At 38.3% G+C, this 18,758-nt stretch overlaps 1 protein-coding gene across 1 annotated transcript; it reads left to right on the top strand.

The window, feature by feature from the left end:
* Window positions 1–1,057: 1,057 nt before the first annotated feature.
* Window positions 1,058–18,327, top strand: ACTR8 (actin related protein 8). The gene is made up of 13 exons (XM_039360895.1): window positions 1,058–1,410; window positions 4,129–4,299; window positions 5,968–6,078; window positions 6,296–6,400; window positions 8,197–8,370; window positions 9,397–9,490; window positions 10,891–11,023; window positions 11,784–11,937; window positions 13,371–13,466; window positions 14,432–14,572; window positions 16,937–17,201; window positions 17,386–17,549; window positions 18,111–18,327. The coding sequence occupies exons 1-13, from the start codon at window positions 1,267–1,269 to the stop codon at window positions 18,252–18,254; spliced, it is 1,896 nt and encodes a 631-aa protein (XP_039216829.1). The 5' UTR covers window positions 1,058–1,266; the 3' UTR covers window positions 18,255–18,327.
* Window positions 18,328–18,758: the final 431 nt, after the last annotated feature.

Raw genomic sequence — 18,758 nt, 5'->3', positions numbered from 1 at the left:
GACTGGCTTGAAATAATGACTCAACAAAAGAACAACGGATTTTTTTCCCCCTTAAAACTTCCAAGAAAAATTGCGTATTTTTCTAAAGGCAGAAACTACATTATTTGCTCACAGCTGGTTCCTATTATTTTAAAAAACTATCTTGGCTGAAATACCAAAAAACCCCAAAATTCAGGAATTTGTGAATAGGGATGTCTCAAATTTTCTGTTCATAAGCCATTTCATGCACAGAATTAACATGGATAAAAGTTTTAATTATACCTGTAACAACATTTTGTAATCATGAAACAGATCTGGGTGGGAGGGGAAATGGAGAAAGTGAAAAAAACTGAGGGGAGGAACTGGGAAAATTGGTGGGTGGGCAAGAAAAGACAGGCCAACCAAAGATTTGCTGCATTGGGACACTGAAAGTGATGAAACGGAGGTGCTAGGAATGCAGGGAGCAATTTATCTGATGGGTTATGCTAGGTACCAGTAATGACAGTTCAGCAGAACCTCCAGGATGCTGCAGTTTGGTTTGAAACCAAACAATTTGGCATTATGGTGCAAGCTCCTACTTAAAAATCCATTTCACTTAACTTCAGCAGCTGAGTTCACACTATCTGCTAAGATTGTGCTTCTCAACCTTGGCCATTTAAAGCTTGTGGACTTCAACTGCCTGAGTTCCCCAGCCAATATTAAGGAATTCAGGGAGTTGAAGTTCACACAGCTTCAAGTGACCAAGGTTAAGCAATACTGAACTAAGGCAAAGCCGAGTGAAATCTGATTATACTTTATTACAATCTCTGTGGACCACTAATGAACCCAGTTTTGGGCCTCCCCAAAAGTAAAAAAGACTAAGCGTTTGTTTTATTTTTCATTTCAGAGGCCCAACGGTTTACTTAAGCCTTGCAGGTGACAAAAGTCACCAATTTCACCTTTTGTCAAGCTGGGTTGTAGCTTCACCCACTTTTAAAATAATGCACTCTTTGGACGTGGATGCTGTTGTGCATCCGGCAACAGAAGGGCCGCCCCTCTGAGCAGCTTTCGCTATTTCGCGGCGCACCAAGGTCCTTTAAAAAAAAAAAAGCCGGCCGTGATCGACGGCTCCTTTCTCCGTCACCCGGAGACAAAACCATCCCGGGATCGTTCCGATCCCCCGGAGGAACCGCGGTCCCGCTCTTCCAGCCCACCTCGCGGGTGAGGCAGGGGCGGGTGCCTGCTCTCGCCGCCGCTTCCCCCCGGAGGAGGAGTCCCGGCCGGCCCATCGCTCGGCCGAGAGAGAAGATGACCCAGGCGGAGAAGGGGGAAACTGCTGCCGCTGCGGCGGCCGCAGAGAACGGGAAAGACAAAGAGCGCGACAAGGAGAAGGAGCAGCGCGGCGCCAAGAGACCCATCGTCCCCGCCGCCGTCCCCGACTCGTTGCAAGAGGTAAGCCCTGCGGCCGGCGCGCAAGAGTCGGGTTCAACCGCGCCATCCCCGGGCCCTTTCCAACGCCGAGGCTTCGCAGCCGGTCTCGCCTCCACCGAGACAGCGAGCAGGAAGCCTCCAGCGATGTGGGAAGCTTTCTCGGCAGGCGCTTGATAATTCAGGCCTGCTTTTTCTGTTGCCCCGGCAGCTAGACGCACGCACGCACACACACACACACACACACACACACACACACACACACACACACACACACACACCACATACACACGTTTGCCTACCTACCTACCTTCCCCCCCCCACACACACACACGGTTGTATTGTCCTAGGAGGCCACCCGGAAGATCTCTGGGGCTCAACTAAGCATGGGAAGCCAAGCATCAACCCGGAAGTAGCGTGGACTGCCTCAAGAGTGCATGCGTCCGTGTAGCTATCAGGACTTGAGTTCCGTTTGATCAAGTATTCTCCTTAGTTTAGTTTAGTTGCAGAAATGAGTGCTTTCTATAGGCGTTCACGTTGGTAATCTAGATTTGAGCGTTTCTTTAAAAATACCCCAACACCCCAGAAGACAAACTCAGGATCCAAAAAGATCTTGACAAACTTGAACAATGGGCCCTGTCCAACAAAATGAGTTTCAATGTGGAGAAAAGCAAAGTTTTACATTTAGGCAGGAAAAATCAAAGGTATAAGTAAGTACAGATTGGGTGAGACCTGGCTCAAAAACAGGGAGAGACCTTAGAGTCCTAGTGGATCATTACTTCTATGAACCAGCAGTTTGCAGCAGCAGCCAAAAGAGCTAATGCAATCCTAGGTTGTATAAACAGAGGCATAGAATCAAGATCACACTAAGTATTAGTACCACTTTATAAAACCCTAATAAGACCACACCTGGAATACTGCAGCCAGTTTTGGTCACCACATCACAAAAAAGATGTTGAGAGTTTGGAAAAAATTCAGAGAAGAGCAACTAAGATTATCAAAGGCCTGGAGACTAAAACATAAAAAAAAACAGCTGCAGGACTTGGGTTTGGCTAGTCTAAAGAAAAGAAGAAACGGGAGACATGATAGCAGTATTCCAGTATTTCAGGGACTGCCACAAAGATGAGGGGGTCTCGTTATTCTCCAAAGCACCAGAGGGCAGGACAAGAAACAATGGTTGGAAACTGAACAAAGAGAGAAGCAACCTAGAATTAAGAAGAAACTTCCTGACAATGAGGACAATTAACCAGAAGTTGTGGACTCTCCAACACTGGAGATTTTTAAGAGGCTAGATCAGGACGCATCATCCGGAAGCTGCGCCCACCCCATTGCCAGCAATGACAAAACCATCCCGATACGTTGCGCGACATCACGTGATGTTGCAAGTTTGACATGTCTGGGCTAGACAGTCACTTGTCTGAGGTGGTATAGGTTCTGCTTAAGCGGGGGGCTGGACTAGAAGACTTCCAATGTCCCTTCCAGCTCTATTCTATTCTATATATATCTCATGTAGAATGAGTCAGGAAGAGTAGGCTTTAACTTAATGTTGTTGTACCACTGTATGCTTCCCCTCCTCCTCTATGCAGGGTATTTTTTTCTATTTCATTTATAAGTGTGGTGACCATATTTTCTTGAAAAAGGCGAAACATGAAAAAGGATAAAATCTGAAAGATCTGAAGGATTTTAAAAAAGTTTGTTTATAACTTTGTTTTACAAAGGAAAATTCAAGACCAAAACCAAGAAAATAAATCTAAAGGTAGCTTTCTAAGATAAAGGACTGTTCCTTTATAACAGAAGATATATGGTCACTGTATTTATAGGTGTCTTGTACATTTGATTTATTTTGTGGCCATACTTGTAGCTTGAAGTGATACAGGTAGTCCTTGACTTGCAACCATTCATTTAGTGACCATTCAAAGTTACAATAGCACTGAAAAAAGTGACTTATGACTTTATGACAATTGCAGTGTCAAGTGATCACCTTTTGTAACATTCTGACAAACAAGGTCAGTGAAGAAGTCAGATTCACTTAACAACCATGTTACTAACTTAACAACTGCAGGGATTCACATAACTGTGGCAATAAAGGTAAAATGGGACAAAACTCATTTAACAACTGTCTTGCTTAGCAACGGAAATGTTGGGCTCAGTTGTGAGTCAAGGACTACCTGTACTATCTAAGCTATAGCATTTGCTCAAATGTGTCTCTTGTGTAATGATATTTAGTAAGAATAAACTCCACTGAGATCAAGTATTAAAATACTATATACATAATCTCTCTTGTATGTGAATATTGCATGGAGACCCTCACACAAGAAAATTTAAAAAATATTTATTTCCTCCACTGTTTAATATTCTCTTTGGAATTATCAGATTGGGGACATCATGTTAAATCTGTGTACTTAACTGTTTGCAATATGATAATGTAAGACTATTCAAAAGTAAAATCTATCAAGTATAGTCATTTCTAGATAACTCTGCATAAGTATCAATCTGCTCTTCTACTTTCCCATATTTAGGCATACATGTATTACTTTTACTTAGATTTGAATAAGGAAGTATGCAAATATAATATACGTTTTCATTGCTCTTAAGTGAAAAACTTTTTATTGATATAAAGTAAGTCTGCAATAAAACTGCATAACTCAAAAACCTAGGGTAGCTTACAATGGAATAAACTTGATTTATATCACAGAAAATTGTTTTCAGATAAAATGAGGATTATTATTTTATTATTTTTAGCAAATCCAGAGCAACTTCATTATTGTGATACATCCTGGCTCAATGACTTTAAGGATTGGAAGAGCCACAGATACACTTCCTGTTAGCATCCCTCACATCATTGCAAGAAGACATAAACAACAAGGACAAATCTCATACAAAGACAGTTGGCTTCTAAGAGAAGGACTCAATGTAAGTCTTCAATATTTGGGTCTTACATGAAACTGAATCAGTTGTTGCTTATATGAAATATATTATTTTCATGGCTTGTTCTAGTATGCTAAATTTGTGCGGTTTTCCAATCCTTTAGTATCTATGGCTGTGATTTCTACTTGTGCACTGTGCCTAATAAATAAGGCAAGAGATGGTTTAAGACTTATTCTACTCTGCAGGCTCTTTGGGGGAATACAAATGGCTTTTATTGAATTACCATCATCAATAGGATATAAATAGATTATCTGTATGTTTTCCAAATTGATGAAAGCTAAAGTTTTGTTACATTATCCGGTTTCTACATTTGGGATCCATGCTTTTTATTCTTTGGGTGCAGGATATATTTTGTCAATAATAGTATTTCTGCTTTAAGAAAAGCTCTGAACTTAGACCATAAGAGTCATATTGTCACAGACTACTACCCATGTAAAACTTTGGTAGTATCTCCTCAGTTGTTACCACTAGCAGAAAAACATCAGATTCTAGTTTCCACAAATGGAGAATGCAAACCTTCCTCTCCTGGAGGGGAAATTATATTGCTAGGCATGGACTGGGTAAGGATCAACAGATTGATGATTGGAATTCAATATGGCTAGGTTCCATAGTGATCTTCACCTTACTAGATGAGTCAGGGCTGCAGGAGTCTGTAGTATTAATCTAATTACCAATATATATCTAAACCCTCCAACTGACTGCCGAAACAATAATTTTATTCAAAAGGAATTTCCTCCATATTAAATTAGAGGCCTTTGCTACATCAGACCCAGCAGGTGTAATGTCTATAATATTATCACAAAAATCAGGGGTTCCTACCGAATACCACTGAGAAAGCCTTCCCAGGTTCCCAGACACACAATTTTGATGAGGGTAGGGATGGTTCACCAAGATAGGGGAAGTGAACAGAATGAAAGGATATCCTTTATTACCATTCTTCTGTCATAGTTTTGGGACTTTCCTATCTCTCCAGATGATTGAGGTGGGATTGACAGCAGTCAGTATGCTAGGATGGCCTGTGTGGATAATGAAATGTGATGCAGTAGTTAGTTTGATTACGGACAGAAGAGGATACATTTAAAGAGTTAATCTCAAATTCTTTCTTCATCACACAACCCCAAAGTCTCAGCCTTGCTATAGAGCAGAAGCAGGCACATCTGGAAAACATTTGGCTCAGGTCATTCCAGCAATTGTTATGGTGGCTCAGGCAGTCCCAGAATGACAAACAAAGGTTAGTCTAACTAACCCTAATGTTGCCCAGTCCATCTTCACTATCTTTAGCTGGAGGGGTTGGTTCTGGCCACATGATCACTAGTCCCTCTTCATCTAGTAAGGCCTCCTTTACCTGGGAGAGATCACCATTCTTGCTTATAGTTGCCAAATCTATAAATCAACAGATTTTTAAATTTCAATTTAACAATTGAAAAATGACAGTCAATTGTTGCCTGCTTTTTTAGCCTAAGTATCAATTTACTAGCTGTTTTGTGGAGGATATAATGAAATACAAAATGTGAAAGTTTGAGTTTTTATATAATGATATAGTTTTTTTTAAAGTAATAGATTGTTGTTTGTATATTAGTTTCTGAAATACTAATACAAAATAATTAGTTCTAGGTTTGGAAGCAATCTGAATTACTGATTGATTTTATTTAGAAACCAGAAAGTACTGAACAAAGACAAAATGGGCTTAAAATGGTTGACCAAGCAATATGGTCTAAGAAGATGTCAAATGGTGCCAGACGTACACCTATATCACCTGATCAGGTATCTTATTTATAAACTGTAGTTAATACTAATAGCATGGTTCACCAAAGTTTGGGTTAATTGCACTGTCAGGATTGTTTTCAAGGACAATGGACAATATTTAGGAATATGCATGACTTTGGATTTCAACTGAACAGCCCTGCATTCTTAAAGTAAAGATTATTTTTTGTCTATAGCATGACATTTCATTTTTGAGTGATTTCAATGTTTATTCTAGATCCGATCATACAACAGACAAATAAGACCTGCTATTTTAGATCACAACTCTGGGGCAAAATGGACAAATACTACTCATCACCCAGAATATGTTGTTGGTGAAGAGGTAGGGCTTTTTTTTTTCTCCACTACACTAAAGTTACGTGTGTAATTTTGCTTTAAAAGTTGTTAAACTGTATGCAACTTTTAAGAGTCTATTTTGACTTGATGCATTCATAAATTGCCTTTGCTTAGAAGCCAATTCCTGCTCCAGTAAGGATAAATGATTCCAATTTGTCTTCAGTGAGATTCTATAGTTCTTTCAAGAACGTCCCTATGATCATTTTCATCCATCCTGTCAGTTGTCTTTGGTTTCTTCTATTTCTCTCAAGCATAATTCATTTCTTCTTCGATCATCTACAAACACCACATTCACAAAGTATGTAAATTTCTGCTTACCAGTTGTTGCCTCAAGGGGGCAGTTGATCTGCATTATATCCTGAATAAGTTGCTTGATCTAGTAATGTTCTCCAAAACCATAATTTGAAATAAATACCTTTATTCCAGTATGTCTATCTAAAGAAAAAAAAACCCTGCTGCATGGCAGACACATGCAGCATTCACTTTCTGAAACAACCTTTTGGAGACAAATGTGATGCGGCACAACAGTGATATTTGTCAAAGAATTTCAAGATCAATATTCATTAATTCTGATTGGTTTTTTGACCATTGTCATCCAAGAGTTGTTAATTTTCCCCTCCATTAAGGACAGGCAGAGATCATGCCATAAAAAAATATGCTTTTCCCCAGTTTTAGCACTGCCTTTCTCATTTACTTCCTACTCTGTTCTGCCTTTTGGGGGGAACCTTCGTGAAGTTTCTATGTATGTGGGGTTTTTTTACTTCTTTATTCTTTCAGTTCTGATTCATTTTTCTTTCTGCTTCTCTGGTCATTGTAACTTATACCGCTAGTGACTTATAGCGCTATATAGTGTATTCCTCTCTGTTCTCTCTCCAATTAAAAAAACAAAGTACAGGTAGTCCTCAAGTTACAACCACAACCGAGTCCAAAATTTATGTTGCTAAGTGAAACATTTGTTAAGTGAATTTTGTCCCATTTTACGACCTTTCTTGCCACAGTTGTTAAGTGAATCACCGCAGTTGTTAACTTAGTAACATGGTTATTAAGTGAATCTGGCTTCCCCATTGACTTTGCTTGTCAGAAGGTCACAAAAGCTGACCATGTGACTCCCGGGACGTTGTAAATGTCATAAATATGAACCAGTTGATAAGCATCTGAATTTTGATCATGGGGATGCTGCAATGGTCTTAAGTGTGAAAAACGGTCATAAGTCATTTTTTTCATCACTGTTGTAACTTTGAACAGTCACTAGATGAACTGTTGTAAGTCAAGGACTACCTGTAATTTTTTTTTAAAAAAAAAAAAAGGGTAGGTAGCCACATTATAGTTTGACGGTGGATGTGATTTTAGACTTAATTTCATTTCAAGTAAGCACAAAGAAAGAGAAAAAGATGATATGCCACAAAGGAGAGAAAGTTGATCAGAGGAATGGAACATGTCCAGATAGCTACATAATATTGTGGTTTCAATCCATATTGACTATGGCTCCTTCCCACATCCTCTGCAGCTGCATTTTGACAGTATACCATATTTAGGCTAGTAGGATATGTGGAAATTCCAAATATTTGTGATCACATTTTGCATGAAATGTTTTATTTATATTTAGAGCTGCAGGTGAGAGATGGGTGGTGAATAAATATAATAATAAATAAATCCTTACACAGTAAAATATTAAAATATAATGTAATGTTAATATTACATAGGATAACACCGTCAGCAGAATTAAAACTGTTCCTAATTAATAGAAACTATGTTTTGCTTGTTTCTTTTTATCCTTTTCAGGCATTATATATTAATCCTCTGGACTGTTACAGTGTTCATTGGCCTATTCGGCGGGGACAGCTGAACCTTCACTTAGGACCTGGGGGTTCCCTTACTGCAGTCCTTGCTGATCTTGAGGTCATATGGTCGCATGCAATTCAGAAATATCTAGAAATATCTCTGAAGGATTTGAAGGTGAACAATGATTAATGTCAAGTGAATGTAACAATGACAGTCAACTTTCTACCATTATTACTACCATTAATATACTCTGAAGACATATACCATGTTCATTGGCATCACTTTCTTACATATTAGCTCATCCTCAAGATTATCTATAATGATAATTTAGTTATTTGATATCTATAGCCTCCCATTTCACATATATAACTCTTAAGTGGCTTACCATAAAATAAATAAAGTAGAGAATATACAGAATACACAATAGAAAAATAAACACATAGCAGCCAAGCACCATCTTGCTTGAGTTGAACTAAAGCAGGGGTGTCAAACTGCCAGCCCACGGGCCAGATACATCATAGCGAAACCGCGCCCACCCCATTGCCAGCAGTGGCAAAAAAGTCATGATATGTCGCAACACGTCACGTGATGTTGTGAGTTTGGCACCCCTGAACTAAAGCCTATTGTGCCCTGTCTGGCCTTGACAGACTCGGGGCAATGAGAGAACCTCCAGGATGTAATTCAGGCAGCCAATAGGTTGGGGAGGTTTAAAGCTGAATATCATTAGCATATTGATGATAGCTGCTCCCAAACAGTTGGATGATCGCACCTAGTGACTTCATGTAGATGTTAAACAGAAGAAGAGAGGATACTGAGCCCTGCAGTATCCCACAAAGGAGAGGCTGCCAGCTGGATCTCCACCCCCCAACCCCCCATCATCACCAACTAGACCAGGGGTAGGCAACCTTGGCTCTTTTATGACTCGTGGACTTCAATTCCCAGAATTCCTGAGCCAGCATGGCTGGCTCAGGAATTCTGAGAGTTGAAGTCCACGAGTCATAAAAGAGCCAAGGTTGCTTATCCCTGAACTAGACCGACCATTTCATGGTTATCTAAATTATTTTATTTATTTAAATGCTGACATTAACATTTACCAAAACAATAAACTTATTTCATCTGCCTGTTATTATTTAATTGTCCCATGGCATTGGTCATTCTGTCTCATGATGCTGTCTTCTTTTTTTCCCTTCTCTTGTTTAGTATTACAGATGTATTTTACTAATTCCAGACATCTATAATAAGCAGCATGTGAAAGAAATAGTAAATATGATTCTCCTGAAAATGGGCTTTTCAGGTAATAAATTACTATAATCTGCTACCATATTGTTTTAAATTATCTTAATTTATGCATTTCAATCACAATTGTTTTGTGACTTCGAATTATCTTTGTGATTCTTGCCATGCATCCATCCATCTAGTGATAAATCCATCATTTTCAGCTGCCAAACTGAGATGCAAGTCTGGCTCTAAAGATGGAATTGTATTGATTTAAACCTATCCAGAGTATGTCTACGCAATGTAAACCTTTTTAACTGACTTTAATAGAGCCTTCCCTTTATTATTTACTTATGTTGCCAAAAAGAAAAGTTCTGAAGTATTTTCTATATTCCAGGAAAGGGTGGGTAGTAGTTTCTTAAGAAACCACTGAAGAGTTGAAGAGTTCATTTAGCTGTTTTATTGCTCAAGCCTATATATAGCAATCTTCTCAGAATTGAAGGTTTGCATGTGGGTAAGATTAGATAAGGTTCAAGAAGAGCATTCGGGTGTGCATGTGTTGGACTTTGCCCTCTTGTGCCCACATAAGGATTCTAGACTAAGTCCAGATTTGACTCCTCCCCTTGGCTTGCCCGTCTCTCTCTCCTACACTTTATAAGATTTATAAGGGGAATGATTGCACAATCACCAGTTGCCTCCCAGTTATAAAGTTTTATTTGTCAAGCATATGATTCGCTTTCCCTTGCAGTCCATCCCCTGGTTTCAGAAAAGCAGGGCTGTGCCATAAAAGCAACTTGTACTATGTCAGGGATAGTCAACCTTGGCTCTTTTATGACACGTGGACTTCAATTCCCAGAATTCCTGAGCCAGCTTAGCTGGCTCAGGAATTCTGGGAGTTGAAGTCCACGAGTCATAAAAGAGCCAAGGTTGATTACCCCTGTACTATATTGTAACCAACCAGTTCTGTTTGTGGGTGAGTCTTAAGTAACCACAGACTTGGAAACTGGAAGAGGCATGCAAATCTACATCTTGTTTCTTGGATTAGATTATCTCACTGCGAGCTTTATATTCTAAGCTTTACTCCTCAGCCTTAAACTAGCAGAGCTTTATTGTGCCTGCCGCCACCAAAGTTTGAATGTAGTTCTCAAATCTATTTCCAAGAATAGAGGAGAAATGCAGTCTTAGGCCTGAAAAGAACAACCCATCCTTTTTTAACGAGATACAAAGTTTATATAAATGACAGTGATTAGTTGGGAAATAAAGAATCATGGAACACAGATAGATTTCCTGGATAAGTTGACCAATTGACAAAAGACACAGGTGGAATCAAGCACATTTCTTATTTCTTTGACAATTGTCACATAAATTGAGTTTTATAAAATGGGATTTGTAAATTGTTCTGTAGTGTATGACAAATGCAAAGCTATCTTTGTACAATAGAAATAGTAGATAGCATTTACAGCATCCTTTTGTTTTTAGGAATAATCGTGCATCAAGAATCTGTATGTGCTACTTTTGGAAGTGGTTTAGGCAGTGCATGTGTTGTTGATGTGGGGGATCAGAAGACAAGCATCTGCTGCGTTGAAGATGGGGTTTCACATCATAACACCAGGTAACAATCAGAAGTTGGGAGCAAACATTTTACATACATTTAAAATTTTTAGTAAAATTTAACATTTTGTCCAGGCCAAAGAATCCTGTGCAAATAGTCCTCAATTATAACCAATTGTTTAGTGATTGTTTGAAGTTTCAGTGAACCTCCCCAAAACTACTAATATCCCATTCTGAAGTTCCAACATTGACCCTCCCCCCCCCCGTGGTCATTTGACTGCATTTTGGGTGCTTGGCAAGCAAGCTGCATTTATGGGCATTTGCAGGGCCTTGGTGTCACATAACTGTGGTTTATATTTTTGTCAGAATCCAGTGTTTACTTCTGGTTTCTGGCAAAAGCCAGACCTTAGTGAACAATTGGTTTGCTTAACGACTGGGCAAAAATGGACATAAAATTAGATCCAGTAATGTGGTGACCCGCTTTATGACCCTCGTGAGTTACATTCTTAATTACAGGACTAAACTACGGTCGTAAGTCAATGGCTAACTGCACTTTATAAGGCCCTTTTAAGTAGCTTTTTTTAAAAAAAAAATCTAAAATATTCTTAAAAATCACTGCAACTTTTGTGTTGGAAAATCAAAGATTAGTACCCCATGTGGGTATAGCAACGTTCATATTGGACCAAATAAATGACTGGATTAATAATCATGGCTATAATATTTCTTCTGAATGTTTTTAAATTACTTTCTTCAAGTTAAATAGCTTCTTCTGAAAAAGCTGATGTTCTCGCAACTGTGTGTGGTCTTTTCTCTTTTTTTAGGTTACGTCTTACATATGGTGGCTCTGACATATCAAGATGTTTTTATTGGCTTATGCAGCGAGCTGGGTTTCCTTATAGAGATTGCCAGCTAGTTAAGAAGACAGACTGTCTTCTTCTCCAACACTTAAAAGAAACATTTTGCCATTTAGACCAGGTAAGATCTAAAACTGTCAGGCTTTGCATTTTTTTAGGTTAGAGTCTGTTATGACTGAGGCATTTTAAAATGTATGGAGAACACATCTGGAAGTTTATAAAGCTAATGTGTATACAGTTTATGACACTGAAAAGGGAGAAGTAAGTAAGAATTGTGATGGCTTAGTGGTGAAGACTCTCACCTCCCATTTGGAAGGTTGAGAGTTCAATCCTAGGTAGTGGCAGATGTTTCACTCCTAGGGCACAAAGTAAAAAATATCTTCTGCAAACTCTACCTAGATGTCAGGAAGGGCATCCAGCTAGTAAACTCTTACCTCCATCCAGTCACCCTAACTCTACCCTGAATTTACAGGGTCGTAAAAAGGAAAAAAAAAAGAAACCAGGAGATTAGTCCTGCCTTAGGCAGGAAAGTCAGCTGGATGACTTTGGGCTGGTCACTCTCTATATGCCCAACCCAGCTCACAGGGTTGTTTTGTGGGGAAAATAAGAGGAAGGAGTTTTAGATATGTTTGCTGTCAAGAAAGAAAGGTGGGTCCCAGTTGCAAAATCGTTGCTAATGTACTTGTTTAATGTTGTCAAAAGTTACATCGCAGAAAAAAACCTTTCACAGTTTGATGAACTCTTTAATAAAGTTTTTTTTAAAATATCTTCTTTGGCTATTACTAGCTAAGCTATTAATCTGTGGAAAAACCACCAGTAATAGATTTCTCAGGAAGCTGTTAGATTAGCTTCCTGAGAAATCTGTTACTGGTGTTTTTCCACAGGTTAATAAATCATCAACCCTTACTTCATTGACTATTAACAAAAACACTTGACAAAAGCTAATTATTCACTTACCTGGCTATGATGTCTGAGTTACTTTTGAGAGAGTTGAATTCATTTAAGCTAAACTTCAGAGAACCAGTTTGGTTTAGTGGTTAAGGAATCAGACTAAAAAATGGGAGACCATAAGTTCTAGACTTCCCTTAGATAAGGGTTTCACAACCTCCAGGCCGTGGCCCATTCCCGGGCTGTGGCCTATTTGGAACCAGGCCGCACAAGCAGCGTATCTGCACACGTGCACACATGCGCGTGCTGGCCCGCCATTTATGCAAGGCAAGCTGCGCATGTGTACGCGCTGGCATGCCACTCATGTGGCCCGGTTCCCCTCTCTCGCCCCTCCCCAAGTTGGGCTGCCAAGATCTAAAGGTTAGGAAATGCTGCCATAGATAACAAAGCCAGCTGGATGATTTTGGGCCAATCATTAGAAAAGAGGCAATGGTAAAGCACTTTTGAAATCTTGCCAAGCAAACTACAAGGAATTGTCCAGGCAATCCAGTTTTGTGACTTGAAGGCACGAAATGAACAACAACCCAGTAACACTTCAGTATGTTACTTCAGAGTATGCATGCATAGTTAAATCTATAAAATATTTATACCTTCTTTTATTATTAGGATTTATCTGGACTGAAAGATCATGAGTTTCAAGTCCGTCACCCAGATTCCCCAGCTTTGTTGTATCAGTTGCGCTTAGGAGATGAAAAGTTACAGGTAAAAGACTGTGAGACACATCCCTTATAGTGCTTTGAACGAAACAGAACATTTCTTTTCTTTTGAGTTTTAAATTAAAAAAAAGTTCTATTAGAAATGTCCCATCAAAATGCTTTGCATTAGTTCAAGCATTGTATATTACGAAGATGGGAAACAGTGGGAACTTGGAAACTACTACTGTACCCTTGTTTATTATTCCAGGATAACAACATCACATTGGATGCTAGTCCATGGTGAACTGTGTGCTACCTACCATCTAAATTGTAGGTAATTTGGCCAAGAACTATAATTGGATTTTTAGAAAAACATTAAAATAAACTTCCCTGGGAAGTAATAGAAACATAGCTCTCTTCTGACTAACTAGAAAAAAATGATCTTCTTGTCCAGTATTCTTTGTTTGGGGAAATAGCTTGCACACAGGGGGGGTTGCTGGCTACCAAAAAGGAGGATTGATGGTATCCTTCATTACTATATTTATTCAGACTAAATAATCCTGTGGTTTCAGTTCCTCCATATCTTCAGCTTTTGAGTCAGTTAACTATTGCCAGTAATTCATACATTCTTAGTCTTGCATTCTTTCAGTTTACCACATAATTCCTCTACTACATATGTAGAGGTACATAAAAGTTTATGCCATCTTGAGCTCCTGTACAAAAAGTGGGCTGTAAATCTAAAAAAATAAATACTTCATTTTGAGAGTTCTTTTATTAGTTTATAATATAAAATACAAAAGAAAATAGTAGGAAAATAGGGGAAGGAGAAGAGAGGGGAAAACTCTGGTTTCTCCTCAGATTGTATAAATCTTTCACCTTTTACTAAAAAATATTAAATATTTTGATCTATATATTCTGCTGAGAGAAATTATTTAATCATAGGTTGTTTAATTGTAATCCAACTGCAACAAAGATAGATGAATCTATAGATATTTACAATAATTTCAAATTCTTCACATCTTTCACAATTAGGCTCCAATGGCACTATTTTATCCAGCAACTTTTGGAATTGTGGGTCAGAAAATGATAGTTTTGCAGCACAGGTCTCAAGGTGATCCTGAGGACCCCCATGATGAACATTATCTCTTAGCTACACAAAGTAAGCAAGAGCAGGTGTGTGTGCGTGGCTTTCTCCTTTTATTTTTCCCCCCCTGTATACAATGAACTCGGTATCTCGTTCTATTTACTTAACACCTCCTTTCCAGAGAACTGGTAGATGAATTCTATTGATATGACCTGTCCTGTTCTGGCATTCTCCAGCTAAGTTTCTGTGTGCCCATTGCTATGTTGACTGAGGATAATATAGACCAGCAGATCTGAAAGGTATCAGATTATGAGGATAAGAATACAGTCAGATCAGGGTGTCTCAACTACATATGATGGTTATAACTTAAGTGTGCTTTTTCAGCTAATAATTGTAGTTTATAAAGCTTGCTTGCTTCAGCTATCTATAAGATTATCTAGTGTTTAATACACAGATGTCATAAGAAACTGCACATAATTTAAAATCAAAGTAGACATTTTAGATGTTCTTGCAATCATGCCAAAGAAGGCAAGAGACAGCTATTACAGTTGGCACAATCTCTTTATGTGTAATTGTGCTTGTATGCTTACATGTACATTTACAGTATTTAACTATCCTGAACTATAATCACTATGATACTTTAATTTATTTTTATTACCCAGATACTTCTTTTTCAGGTTTTTTTTTTAACTAAAATCAATGTATAGGATTCCTATTTGGAAGTTATAGAATTGAGTTGAATGGATGTAGTTATTGGCTACACTGGGGATATCCAGTGTAGGCAAGAAGAATACACCATGTTTACAAAAAAGAATATCCCAAATTTAAAATTGCCTCCCCAAAATGAATAGGCAGGGGGGGGAAAAGATAGAGATAAACATTCTTTGCAATCAGAGTGTATGTTTTATCAACCTAACCTTGCCAATTCTAGCAGAAACCAATCCTTGAGTTTGCCCCCCCAAAATATATATGAGACACTGTTATGTATGTATACCCCTGCCAGAAGCCACACAGAAAAGGAAGGATATGGATAAAAAACCCTACACATTCATATTAATCGAATTATTTAAATTGTAAAACAAAGTACCCCTATATATAAAATTATTGATGACCCACTTCTACCAACGATTTCCCCTCACAGATACCTAATAATATAAAAACATAGAGGTACAAATGCACACATTCACCCAGTGTGGGGGAGTCAAGATGGTAATATGATGCCAGATCCATCACTTTTTAGGTAAATTGATTTTACGTACCTACATACACACATATATACTCATAGACAACAAGGCATGCTCCATCTTCCATCATATCTGTTTTGATTACCCCCCCCCATAGACACCACCACATTCCCCCCCTCCTTTTAGTACCATAACTAGATGTGAAAGGATGGGAAAAATGTAACTAACGGAAAGAACGAAAAGGAAGGAAAGTCTTGTTCAGTTATTAGAAAAAGGTTTACTATTCACTAAACCAGGGGTGGGCAACTATGGTAACTTTACGACCTATGGACTTCGACTCCCAGAATTCCTGAGCCAGCCATGCTCTATACAAATCTTCCCAACTAGGCAAATGCTAATCATTTCCAAGATCTAACAGAATAACAGAATAGAATAACAGAGTTGGAATCCCTGCTCAAGCAGGAAACCCTACACCATTTCAGACAAATGGCTGTCCAGTCTCTTCTTTAAAACTTCCAGTTTTGGAGCACCCACAACTTCTGGAGGCAAGTCATTCCACTGATTAATTGTTCTAACTGTCAGGAAATTTCTCCTTAGTTCTAAGTTGGTTCTCTCCTTGATTAGTTTCCATCCATTGTTTCTTGCCTGCCTTCAGGTGCTTTGGAGAATAGCTTGACTCCCTCTTCTCTGTATCTGCCCCTGAGATATTGGAACACTGCTATCATGTCCCCCGTCCTTCTCTTCATTAAACTAGACATACTCAATTCCTGCAACCGTTCTTCCTTTGTTTTAGCCTTCAGTCCCCTGATCATCTTTGTTGCTCTTCTCTGTATTCTTTTAGTTTTTAGCAGCCACATCTGTAGTCATTTGCAGCTCATGTATTTCCTTGTTTTCAACAGTAACTTCTTATCGATGAATAAAAGAGCTTGTGAAATTGTTGAGATTTTTTTAATGTTATTCTGGATTTTTGTGGTCGACTATCTTGATATATATGTATAAAAATCAGCAGAGTATTAAATAATTTACAAAACAATACTTCAATTGTGTGTTGTCAGTTCTCATCCAATGGTATAGATACCTGTGGTTTTGGATGGGAGAGTCAATTGCAGCAGTAAATACAGTTTCTTGGGCCTTTTACATTAAGAATTAGGTCTGACTTATTAGGAAGTAAACTTGGAGGAACAGAAATAGCACTGAGCTTTTAGGTGTTCTCCAGCTTGAGTTATGGGCAGGATTTTATTGAAAAATAATCTTATTTTTTTTTCCCAGTCTGCAAAAGCAACAGCTGACCGAAAATCCATGACCAAGTTGGGTGGATTTGATGGAGATCTCCGAGGCCAATCTGCAAGTGTTGCTGAAAATGTTTATCCTTCAGAAGTGGACTTAGGCAGTTCTCATAGTGACTGCATTATTGGTGGAAATGAATCTGAAGAAATGCTAACAACTCACATGTCCCGAAAAACTGCTGTATCTCAATTTGAAGGGAAAGCTTTAGGCCTTGACAAAGCAATTCTGCACAGTATTGACTGCTGTGGTAAGGAAACTGTATTACTTTGTGTGATATGTAATACTAATTGTTTCAGGCAAGATTTATGCTAGTCATAGTAGATTTCATCAGTGTATATAAAATACTTATTTTTCCAATTATTGTATTAATTTTATTTTTCCAATTTATTTGTTAGAGTTTATTTACAGTTCTTTCATGTTCACTTTTCTAGCATCAGATGATACCAAAAAGAAAATGTACAGTTCAATCCTTGTAGTTGGAGGTGGCTTGATGTTCCACAAAGCTCAAGAATTTCTTCAACACAGAATTCTCAACAAAATGCCTCCTTCTTTCAGAAGAGTTGTTGAAAATGTAGAAGTCATTACAAGACCAAAGGTATCTTTGTATGGATTTGTGCAGATTTTCAAATAGGGGAGCGGTTGGATAACGCTAGATAATGTAAGGGAATTAATTATGCAGTAGTCAAACACATTTGAAGATGAGTAATAGGCTCTCTGTTCCATTCAGAGGGATGCTTCACTCACAGTACTGCTCTGAGCATAGGTTGAGATGGTGCTCAACTACACCATTCAAGGGCTTTCTAGAATTATATACCCATGGCAGTTGTAAATACAGAAGTACACTTGGGATTGGCAAAATTTTCTGTGCATACTCCTTGTAGATAATTTCTAATTGTAGCACCAGTTTTATTATAGTAATAGGTGTTGAATTGGTCTATGCATTCACTGGAATCTGTTTGACAATTGAAGCAATGACAGACTTTGGGGTAGTCAGCAAAATAAAAATACGTTTTCCCCCCCAAAAGTAACTTGGTTCTATCTGTTCTTTTAGAGCCTTTAGAATTTAGCCATACTTGTAAAGGTTCAAGGAATCGGCCATGGGTTCATGTTTAAATTTTAATTGTATGGTATTTTTGTATCTGTTTATTAATATTAGGATATGGATCCACGTTTGATTGCTTGGAAAGGTGGTGCTGTTCTAGCCTGCCTAGATACAACACAGGAGCTCTGGATTTATCAACAAGAATGGCAGCGCTTTGGTGTCCGTATGTTACGTGAAAGAGCTGCATTTGTGTGGTGATCCAGTATTATTTAGAAATAGTATGTTTCCCTGATCCCTAGTTTTGTGTTTTAAATAAATTAAACAGATTAAATTATGTTTCCTCTGGAATCATTTAAAAATAAGGCATAATGTTATTAAAGATTTCTCTAAACCCTTTCCTCTAGTCCAGTGTTTTTCAAACTTGCAACATTAAAATGTGTGGACTTCAACTCTCAGAATTCATGAACCAGCCATGCCATGTTTCCAGAATTCCCTAGCCAGACAGCCATGCTGGCTATGGAATTTAGAGAGTTGATGTTTACACATCTTAAAATTGCCAAGTTTGAAAAACACTATTCTCATTGAATATTTTATAATGATCTTAGTGAAGTCTTAGTGACAGAAAATACAAAGCAGTTTTTTAAAAAAAACTCCAAATCAAAAATACAGCCAAGATGTGCACACATTCAGAGCACCAGACCTGGGTACCTATTGGAATAATGCCAGTTGGCAGAATTGGTACAAGAGATTACAGCTTTCAAA

This window comes from Crotalus tigris, unplaced genomic scaffold (assembly GCF_016545835.1).
Source record: "Crotalus tigris isolate CLP2741 ecotype Arizona unplaced genomic scaffold, ASM1654583v1 scf7180000019181.594810, whole genome shotgun sequence".
NCBI lineage: Eukaryota > Metazoa > Chordata > Lepidosauria > Squamata > Viperidae > Crotalus > Crotalus tigris.
This window is presented reverse-complemented; position numbering and strand designations above follow the sequence as displayed.

What these genes read in the sequence shown, in the direction of transcription:
- ACTR8 (XM_039360895.1), top strand. Translation starts at nt 1,267, where the DNA reads ATGACCCAGGCGGAGAAGGGGGAAACTGCTGCCGCTGCGGCGGCCGCA. An exon ending in AATATGTTGTTGGTGAAGAG is followed by an intron (nt 6,401 to 8,196) that starts GTAGGGCTTTTT and finishes TATCCTTTTCAG; the next exon opens with GCATTATATATTAATCCTCT. An exon ending in AAGTCATTACAAGACCAAAG is followed by an intron (nt 17,550 to 18,110) that starts GTATCTTTGTAT and finishes TATTAATATTAG; the next exon opens with GATATGGATCCACGTTTGAT.